This window comes from Pyrus communis, chromosome 2 (genome assembly GCF_041283825.1).
Source record: "Pyrus communis isolate YQ-2024b chromosome 2, ASM4128382v1, whole genome shotgun sequence".
Classification (NCBI taxonomy): Eukaryota; Viridiplantae; Streptophyta; class Magnoliopsida; order Rosales; family Rosaceae; genus Pyrus; species Pyrus communis.
Window position 1 is genome coordinate 23384112 of NC_142566.1, and position 10740 is coordinate 23394851.

Genomic DNA, 10740 nt, shown 5'->3' on the forward strand with positions numbered 1-10740 from the left:
CCATTGGATTAATTTAATGTTTCTTTCTAGAACCGCATTCATCAATTTTATTCACTATAAATGAATGTCTTAATGCTTATTGATTTGTCTAATTGTTTGTAAGGATGATCTATGAATAATGTACTATATATAAATAATTGAATTGTTAAAGTACATTATATTAAGGAGTGAACCCTACAAAAGTAAATGTCAAAACGTATATCAAAAGCCCGTGTCATCGAATCCTAACCCATATATTTAATGCTTGACTGGCTTAGTCCATTAATTGGAGTCATGAATTTGTTATGACTTCAATCATAACCTCACAAAAGAATGCACACAATCATGAATTCGTTGACAAATTTGAACACTATATGCTCATATGTAGTTTGAGAGTAAGGGGTATACTGGTAATTTCAGGAAGGATTCGCGGGGGAAATGCGGTTGGAAAGGAAATGACCCTTTCTTGTCTTCTCCAACTAACTTTTGAAAAATAGAATACCTGAAAACTCTCCTGACCAGACCTCTTCTGTCAAATGCCAAAATAACAATGGAGATTCGAAATTCTGAAACTGAAGAACAACAAGATAGGAAGAGGAGGCGAAAAGTGAAAACAATTAAAGCCAAAACGCCATTGTGTTTCAATCTTTTTCCTGTCTTTTGCTTGAATAGGCGTCTCCCCCTGTGCCTTGGCCCAGAATTAATAAGGCAGAGGCTCCTCTGCCTTATAGCCACCTCTTGCAATGGCATTTCAGGATTTCGACCAGATTTCAGAACGCCGAAAGGCCGAGAAGGCACGTAAGGTCAAGAAGAGAATTATCATCGCGGTTGTTGTTATTCTCCTCCTTGTTCTGATTGCCGTCGGAGCCTATTTCATTGTCAACAAACTTAATAACAAGAAAGGAAATGCTAAGCAAGGCAAAGTAGGGAAACCTGCACCGGCGGCTCCAAAACAGAAAAATGCACCATCGAAGAACAAAGCCCCTTCAAATAGTAAGAAGATCTTGAAGGAGATGTGCAGTGCGACAGATTACAAGGACAAGTGCGAGGGCATCATTGAAAAGGCAAATGGCGAAATGAAACCCATGGAATTCATCAAGACCGCTATTTCAGCCACCTCGGACGAGGCCAAGAGTGTCTACAGCAAAACCGCAGAGCTCACTTTCAACAGCCTGGAAGAAAAAGGAGCGTTCGAGGATTGCAAAGGGCTGTTCGAGGACGCCATGGAGGAATTGGGGGACGCTATTTCTCAGGTTGGCAACAACACTGAGTCAGGGAAAGTTCGCATCGGCGTCTTGAACAGCTGGCTGAGTGCGGTGATATCTTACCAGCAGACATGCGTCGACGGGTTTCCTGATGGAAAATTGAAGTCCGACTTAGAGAAGATGTTGCAGACCTCTAAGGAATTCACGAGCAATTCCCTGGCCATGCTTTCACTCCTTAACCAGTTGCAGCTACCAGGTACAGGAGCAGCTGCAGGATCAAATCGCCGCCTTCTATCGCAGGACAAGAGCGGATTCCCTACCTGGATGAATCGCGAGAACCGAAGGATGTTGAAGAAAAACGACAAGAAGCTCACCCCCAACGTGACAGTGGCAAAAGATGGCAGTGGAAACTACAAAACCATTAGTGAAGCCTTGGAAAAAATGCCCCAAAAATACGAAGGACGGTGTGTGTTGTGTTCAAAAGACGATGATTTTCATAATCATATTATCTTTATTTATCAGTTTTTTTTAACCCTTATGAAAATTCAGGTATGTCATCTATGTTAAAGAAGGAGTCTATGAGGAGATTGTGACTGTGACAAAGAAGATGCCGAACGTTACAATGTACGGCGATGGTTCACAGAAGAGCATCATAACTGGAAATAAGAACTTTGCCGATGGAGTTAGGACATTCCAAACTGCACCTTTCGGTACGTGCTCCTACACACTCCTGTTTATTTTTGCCTCTTCATTTCTTTTGACTTACGTAAATCGAAAACCCAGTGCCATAAATAAACATGGGTGTGTAGAGCGAGAAAATGGACATGCTAAAATCACTTTCCTTTTGTATTACAATACATGTGCTTGATGAAAAAAGTTGAGGTTCTACCATAAAACCAATTGGCAATATGAGGAGTAGTCTAACTTCTTATAAGCTCTTGTAAGGTTTCTTCCTTCGCCAGTGTGGGACTCTTTTAGTTCACACTCTCACACGCCCCCTTATGTGTGACGAATTTTTAAGCCTAACACACGGACAATACGAATTGGTGACGTGGAGCACGTTTGGCCGCTTCACATGTGGGCTAACTTGCTCTAATACTATGAAGAAAGTTGAGGTTCCACCATAAAACCAATTGACAATATAAAGAATAGCCAACTTTTTATAAGCCCTTGTAAGGTTTCTCCTTTGACCAATGTGCGACTCTTTTATCTCACACCCTCACAGTCGAATTAGGAAACAAGTAATGTATGTATCTTATAGCAATAGAACATGGAGAATGTACAAAGCCTACCTCACCATTTAAGCTAGTGTGAAAGTTACTCTTTTTTTTCGGTTTGATTCTATTGCAGCGGCCATAGGGGAAGGTTTTATGGCAAAGTCGATGGGATTCAGAAACACGGCTGGACCTGAAAAGCGTCAGGCAGTGGCAGCAAGAGTTCAAGCAGACCGCGCTATTTTTCTGAACTGCCGGTTTGAAGGGTACCAAGAGACATTGTACGCACAAACTCATCGGCAGTTCTATAAAAGCTGTGTCATTTCCGGCACCGTTGATTTCATCTTTGGCGACGCTGCTGCCATCTTCCAGAACTGCTTGATCTACGTTCGTAAGCCTTTGGAAAACCAACAAAACACTGTCACAGCCCAGGGAAGGACTGACAAACGGGAAACCACAGGAATAGTGTTGCAAAATTGCCAAATCATGCCCGACAAAGATCTTGAGCCAGTAAAGTCCCAATTCAAGACCTACCTAGGAAGGCCATGGAAAGAATTTTCGAGAACCATAGTGATGGAGTCAACAATTGAGGACCTGATTCACCCGGATGGATGGACACCGTGGGAAGGAGATTTCGCGCTGAAAACGCTGTATTACGCAGAGTATAACAATAAGGGACCGGGCGCAAAAACTGACAACAGAGTGAAGTGGGATGGATACAAGAAAATTAACAAGGAAGAGACAACGCAGTATACTGTAGGGCCTTTCTTGAAGGGGCACGCTTGGCTCAAGGTTGAGGGTGTTCCTGTTCGCTTCGGCCTATTTGAAAATTAAACGTAGTCCGTTCGTGACACGGAGATGACGATGGTGGTGTTGAAGTTATGTGATCAAGAAGAGTGGAACATCTGTGTCTAGAGGGAAATGGTAATGATGTCAGTTTCTTTGTTTTAGCATTGATCATCAAGGGAGTGAAATTGACATCCTACTGTATTTGCAACACACTAATATATATTAGCCTTAAACGAAGAAAAAAAATCGAATTACGTACGGAAAAACATACGGTTCACTGTGTAGCAAAATTCATTCAATTGAATTCTAGGTTGTACCAAAATTGAATGCTTAGGTTTACATGTTTCCAAAATTTCGTTTTTTTATTCAAAACATGGTTCCAAAAAGTGGAGAAAGTTGTGTTCTGGTGGGGGTGGAATCCTGAAATTGTAGATGTGAATGTGATGGAAATGATGTACTGGAAACGGACTCTCTGCTTGTTTTTGGTGTTGTTTTGACATTTTGGTCCAATTACAAAAGTTCTTTCACTTCTAGGGCTGGGTTCGGTTCTAATCGGTTCGGTTTTTTCTCAAAACCGAAACCGAACCGAAATTTCGGTTCGGTTCGGTTCGGTTCAATTTTTTTTCGGTTTTTTTCGGTTCGGTTTTTTTTCGGTTCGGTTTTTCTCGGTTCGGTTTCGGTTTTTTTTCGGTTTTTTTTTTTTTTTTTTTCTCCCTCCAAAATTATTAAAAAAAAAAAAAAATTATGAAAGTTCACATTCAAAGCCACTAAGTTTGTATTAAACCAACCAATTTCACCCCCACCAAACCAACCAAGAAGCACAACCCAGAAAGATCAATTCACTCAGTTTCTTTAACCAACATTAGTTCTAAGTGTCCCCATTTATTGGCATCCCTTCCCCTCAACAATAACTTGTATGAAAAAAACAAATATTGAACTGAAATGCTCCAGGAATTTGCTTCAAATATTGAATGAACAAAACAATAAGCAATTGTGAAAAAATAAAAAACCCAAACCCCATACAATGATGCTGCAAAACAGATCCACTACCACACATGATGCTGCAAACCAACCTAAATTCATTCTGACTTAGTTTATCCCAAATTGTTGTCCATATTGACAACAAGCACAGTTTTACAACATTCATTCTGATGTTAAAGTCTTTAACATCAATATTACAACAAGGAAATAACCAACAGGTTCTCAAAATCCCAGTATAACCAACAGGTTCTCAAAATCGAATATTACGAATTCAGAAATCGAATATTACAGTATAACCAAAACCAACAGGTTCTCAAAAGTCAAAATCCCAGAAAACCTTTCATTGTTTACCTCACTACTCCCCCTCCCCCTCCTACACACCCCAATTAGATATTGAAACCGAGAGTAATCTCACTAACTCTAATTATAGATAGTAAAATAAAATTATGCAATACAACAAACTGAAGCCAAGCCAAACAAAATGCAGAAAAGGCAAAAATGTTGATGCAGGATTATGCATATAAACATCTGCTATGTCAGTGTGTTTCATGTCAGGGAGTAAAACCAATGTTTATAACCAAAATTACAAATGTCTGAATAATGTTTATAAACCAAAATTAAAACAATGGTTATAGCAATATAGCACCCAATAGAAATGTCTACAGAGTACAGATTATAACCAATGAAATCGAATATTACCAATTCAGAAATCGAATATTACAGTTACTACACAAAATTCACGATCTTCGTGGTAGAACACAATCGAAAAATCGAGATACAAAGCTAAATTTAAGCAATTCTTGGAGAAATTGGCGAACACAGTTCCCTTTCGATTTCCCAACACTGGATTCATCAACTACCAAAAATCTGACAACCAAAATGCATAAAACACTGAAAAAACAGTAATCAAACACGAAAACAACTATTCAAAACATACCCATTTCACCAAAACAAAAAATAAACATACCCATGAAGTTATTTTCGAGGTCACCCAGTTCGACTTTAGATCCATCGATGACGGCTGTCCTTGCTTGCCCTAGATTCTGCAATTTCATATGGGTGTAAACAAACAGAGGATTAGAACTTTAGCGAAAAGGGTTGAATGATTTCTCAGAATCCAAACATATTAATAAATTTCCCATAAATAAAAAAAATAAAAAAACAAATTGGAAAATTGGAGAATCAGACCTCCATCTTCTTCTCACCAAGTAGCCCATAACAAAACCTTTTCCCCTTTGCCCTCTTTCTGCGGCTCTTCTTCTTCTCCTTCTTCTCTTTCTCTCTCTTTGTCTGTATGCAAGCTGTGGGGAAGAAGAAGTAGATGGGAGGGGCGAAGCGGAAGGGACCAAGCGGAAAGAGGCTCAGGGCCTCAGGCTGCGCGAGACTGCGAAAGAACTCTGAACTGAAGAAGAAGAACTGAAGGCAGGGAAGGGAGGGAACGAGAGTCTAGAGAGAAGAGGAGGCGGAATGAAAAATAAGGAGGAGGAGGGTTAGGGTTAAGTTAAGGGGGTTTTGTTAAAAAGATTAAAAAATTAAAAATAATCTTACAAATCCTGGAGGCATGAGGGTTCGAACCCATGCCCTCCAGCTTGTAAAGTTTCACTGAAACCAACTTGGCAACAGGTTCTGTTTTGTTATGATTGTATGACTAAACTATTTATAAATATTCAAAAAAATTATATATATATATCGGTTCGGTTTCCAAACCTCAAAAACCGAAACCGAACCAACCAAATTCGGTTCGGTTCGGTTTTGTAGTTTCGGTTCGGTTTTTTTTTCGGTTCGGTTTTTTTCGGCCTCGGTCCGGTTCGGTTGTCGGTTTTTTTCGGTTTTCGGTTTTTTGAACCCACCCCTATTCACTTCTCCCCTCTATTTCATATGATTTTGTTATGGGCCTAACAGTAAGACTAAAAGGTAAAAAATTAAGCAACGTCAAGACAAACATTGGAACTTTACATCAAGCAAAATATGGTTAAAACTTAAATTATTGATACTTTTTCTGAATACAAGCTTACATGATTTAAATATTTTTTTTTAGAAAATCTCGACAGACAAATTTTATTGATAACGAAAAAATAAAAGGTTACATCTAGTCAATGGACAATAATTTTATTTCTCATAAAACAGAGACAACAAAAAAGAATACATGAAAAAGAATGGAGGACATAAACCTTATCTCTCTTGAAACAAAAACAAGAATGATACAAAGAAGGGGGCATGAAACCTAACCCTAAAACCAAATCTAAAGGTCTAAACTTGCAACACAAGTCGAAAAACACCACAAAGTTAGGAAAAAACAAGAAAGTGAGATACACTTGGATGCCGGGATGCACATTAATTTGAGAAGCAGTATCCAGGCAAGCCGAGAATCATGCCATGTTAAAATTGGAGAAGACAAGCCGATGTTAGCAAAATTATCCGCAATAAAATTTCCTTCAAAATATATGTGAGATGCATAGAAAGTCATTTTCCGAATGTGGTCCAAACAAATAAACTATTGCGTATGAAGAGACCAAGGAGGATCAAAATCAAATAATTGAAGAGCAGAAATAACATTAGAAGTGCAATTTTCCAACCAAAAACAATATCAACCTCACTTATATACAAACTCTACACTAATATAATTGTTGATAATTCTATTAAAAATAAAACTGCGATGACCAATGGAAATCCATTGATAGAAACCAACAAAAGAATCATTTTAATTTAGGTGGAGTGGCAACTCGAATTCCCAAGAAGACAGGCCTTGATTAAGTGAACATGGTACTTAAACTATAAATTTTTTAATCGTTACCACCACTAGAATTCTGGGCATAAGTCACCCATCTTCTAGGCACAGTTTCTTATGGTGCCCCTTGCTCAGTATCACCAACAGTTTGTTAGCCAATTAAACAAGTTGGCACCTCCAAGTGTGCCCAAGTCGCCCAAAAAAAAAAAATTTTTTTTTTTAATTGTAACGGGAATACAAGTAGTAAAACATGTGCTTTAATAAGAATAGTGGGAAATTTTATTTTTTAAGTTATTAACTTTTTAGCACACATATCCCACCATTTGTTTAGTGATACGTGGTGTACCACTCTGTGTACCGATCACACTGAAAAATCTCTCCCAAAAAAGGGTCAACCCAAAAAAAAAAAAAAAAGTTAAAAGGGTGCTCAATGAGAAATTAGAATCCCCTACATATTTTCAATACTTTTTAGATCAAACATTGGTTCATTTTTAAAATTTGATTAAGAGGCTTTGACTAATTGCCACATCAACATTTCTCTTTTTGAAAATTACATATAATTAATTTAAAGGCATCTGCACTTCACCTTGTAACTAATTGCCTACATTCTAGGAAATTAATTTCCCCAATCCTTTAAACTCCTTCCTTTTAATGACTCTTTCTATAAAAAATAAGTAATTTAAGTAATTTAAACTCCTACATTTTTAATGACTCTTTCTATAAAAAAAATAATTAATTAAAGTAATTCCTCACTATTAGTAAAAAAAAAATAATAATAATAAAAACAAACTTACCAAAAATTCAAATGTACCAAGAAATTAAATGTACAAAAAATTCAAATGTAACCAAGAAACCAAATGTACCAAAAATTCAAATATACTATAAACCAAATGAATTTATCTTATAAGTAACCAAACGTACCGATATAATCAAACGTACAAACGTACCTAACAACGAGGTTTTTAACATTCTATTTAATTTACTAAAATAAATACTTCAATAATAAAAAATCTGAAGTCATCATATTGAGAGATACATAAAAATAGGAGGAAAAAAAGGGAATGCCTAAAGAAATAACGCGATAGACTTCTAACAAAATAAAATGAAATGATATTAAGTATCAAAATTGTAGAGAAAATGTTTAATCAAATTTTCTAAATGAAAATGTTTAACTTATGACATTTAAAAACGAGACATCTATATCAAAATGCTCCATGTTTTAATTAATATTTTATGTTGTGTGATTGTGTAAATCTTTGTAGATTTAGTCTAGGATTTGTCTTTAATTTAGTAATTCTTTTGCCATTTAGTACTATGGTCTAGTGGTATTCCTCTTCACTTGTAAGTGAGAAGAATTTGAACCTCATTATTGCTAGCACATTATGAGGCTAAGTCCACAATTCCCCTTTAGTATAGATAATATCATTTATTCAAAAAAGATAGTAACTCTTTTATATTAAGATTTGTATTATTTAGAGAGAAAATTCATCTCTTTTAGTAGTTTACTATAAATAAAGGTACCAACATAAAGATCCTACTATTTTCCGAAGTCATATTCTCTCTATTCTCTCTTTGCCACACCTCTCTTACCAGTAACTTGGTCGCAACACTCGTGCAATTTTAATTATTTCTGTTGTAATAAACAAACGAAACCCACACCCCACCCTCTCTCATATTAAGCCACCTACACCACATACTCCAACACAAGCCTGCCTAAACCATGAAATTCAAACGACAGAAAAAGAATTCAAAAAACATCGTTGTTACTAGAAACATGGCAATATCATGGACAAGGACACAAAGCATAAACACCATGAAAATATGGAAGAAGAATGCTTCAAGAGATACATGACTGCTCAAATTTTGAAGAGAAAAAAAGAAGTACCTGGAGTTCAAACGACATTAAAAGAATCCAAAAAACATCGTTGTTACTAGAAGCATGGCAACATCATGGACAAGGGCACAAAGGATAAACACCATGAAAATATGGGAGAAGAATGCTTCAAGAGAAACATGACTGCTCAAATTTTGAAGAGAAAAAAGAAGTACCTTGAGAGATCAAAGCACTGTTCCTCTTTTGTTTATGGACTGTTCATCTTTTATGGTTGAGCCTGAAAAAAAATTAGAGAGTGAGTGTTGGATTCTTGATGAAAAGATTTTCTAGTGTACTGGGAAGACGGCTTAGTATACTAAGTACTATAATACAAGTGCTTAAATACTTGAAGAAAATTTGACAAAAAAAAATACTTGAAGAAAAATTCAATCATTTGGACTCAATGGTGTTGATATCTTGGAGAATGTGGCGTATGCTAGAGCTTATAACACGGATCACCAATCAAGGCTCTTGCTCGAAGCAGCTTCCATGATGGTAGAAACAAGGTGCGACACCACTATATGATTTCCGTTCTTTGTTGTGTAAGGAGATTTGTAAGTTGTATGACTTAGGGTCTGTTGCAAACGTCTTTGTCCAAGATATATGCTTGTTTAGAGTTTCGTCAAGTGTACAAATTTTTAGGTAAGACTAACTATCTAAACAACGTTGGTTCCATAGGTTTGCTCTCATGATAGTAGATAGTGCGACAGCCCTCTACAGAACAGATTTCTCAGGAAGAGGAGAACTTTCAGCGCGGCAAATGCATCTTGCAAAGTTTTTCCGGAGCCTTCAGAAGTTGGCAGATGAGGTAAAAATAGTTACACCATCACTAATCACAACACCATACTTGGACCCCCTAGATTAGCATTGTTATTGATCCGGATTTCCCCTCTGTACTGTGAACGCAGTTTGGCGTGGCCGTTACAAATCAAGTGGTTGCACAAGTGGATGGTTCTACAATCTTTGCCGGTCCTCAAATTAAGCCTATCGGTGGTAACATCATGGCTCATGCTTCCACCACAATGTTTGTAATGCTAAATGCTTTCACCTTCCTCCCAAACGGAACTATTCTCACGTCAGCAATGAGCGTTACTCATCATTTGTTCCTTCTTACGACAGGCTTGCTGTCCGGAAAGGAAGCGGCGAAGAGCGCATCTGTAACGTGATAAGTTCTCCTTGTTTTGGCCCAAGCTGAAGCGCGGTTTCAGATCTCCCCAGAAGGTATGTCACCGACGTCAAGGACTAATACATTTTTCATGTATTGTTTTGGTACCTGTCTTGTAATAGGTCTGCAAGGATCCCAGCATAACTTTGTAATTTCTTTTCTACAGTTTGTATTCAATTTTTGGACAATTTGCCCAAAGCTTATAAATACAGGACTTTCCAAATTCTTTTTGGTTAAATCTCAAGAGTTAAATATAAGAGTCATTTTGGTTTCAATCTCTATTTAATCTAACCGTTAGATTGAAACTTTGTTTGTTTCAATATTTTGATCGAGGTCCTTAGCGTTTTGTAAGAGATTTAACTTCTGCATCTATGCGTTATTTAGTACTACGGTTTAACGGTATTTCTCTTCACATATAAATGAGAGGTCTTAGGTTTCATCCCATAGTGAATTTAAACCACATTATTGCTAGTCCATCACGAGGCTAAGCCCATCCTCCCCCTCAATTTAGATAATATTATTTGTTAAAAAAAAAAAAAAAAAAAAAACTCTGCACATTATGCATTGATCAATATCCCACAAATGATAAAATTTAAATAAATTCAAATAATGTTTTTAAAATAAAGGTATAATAATTAAAAAAAACTAACAAAAAAAATAATGTACCTACATAATTATTAATATATTTTAATAAATAACTATTGAAATCTCTACTAATTAATAAAACATTTATTGTCAACTAAAACTCTATAAAATTATCAGTTTAACCATCTAATTAAAAAAGAACATAAATAAGAAATATGGGG

The 10740-nt window shown here is 36.6% G+C and overlaps 1 protein-coding gene and 1 long non-coding RNA gene across 2 annotated transcripts; one reads left to right on the top strand and one right to left on the bottom strand.

Moving 5' to 3' along the window:
• The first annotated feature begins 539 nt into the window (after window positions 1–539).
• LOC137748773 (putative pectinesterase/pectinesterase inhibitor 45) lies at window positions 540–3720 on the top strand. Its single transcript, XM_068488955.2, has 3 exons — window positions 540–1648; window positions 1734–1894; window positions 2535–3720. The coding sequence occupies exons 1-3, from the start codon at window positions 723–725 to the stop codon at window positions 3230–3232; spliced, it is 1785 nt and encodes a 594-aa protein (XP_068345056.2). The 5' UTR covers window positions 540–722; the 3' UTR covers window positions 3233–3720.
• A 1121-nt stretch (window positions 3721–4841) lies between these two features.
• LOC148698764 (uncharacterized) lies at window positions 4842–5649 on the bottom strand. Its single transcript, XR_015957857.1, has 2 exons — window positions 5357–5649; window positions 4842–5211 (listed from the first exon to the last, which is right to left on the bottom strand). It is a non-coding gene; the product is annotated as an uncharacterized LOC148698764 (long non-coding RNA).
• Window positions 5650–10740: the final 5091 nt, after the last annotated feature.

Excerpts from the sequence above, each read along its gene's own strand:
- LOC137748773 (XM_068488955.2), top strand. The coding sequence starts at position 723 with ATGGCATTTCAGGATTTCGACCAGATTTCAGAACGCCGAAAGGCCGAG. Across the intron at positions 1,649-1,733 it reads CCCCAAAAATACGAAGGACG|GTATGTCATCTATGTTAAAG; the intron begins GTGTGTGTTGTG and ends ATGAAAATTCAG. Across the intron at positions 1,895-2,534 it reads ATTCCAAACTGCACCTTTCG|CGGCCATAGGGGAAGGTTTT; the intron begins GTACGTGCTCCT and ends ATTCTATTGCAG.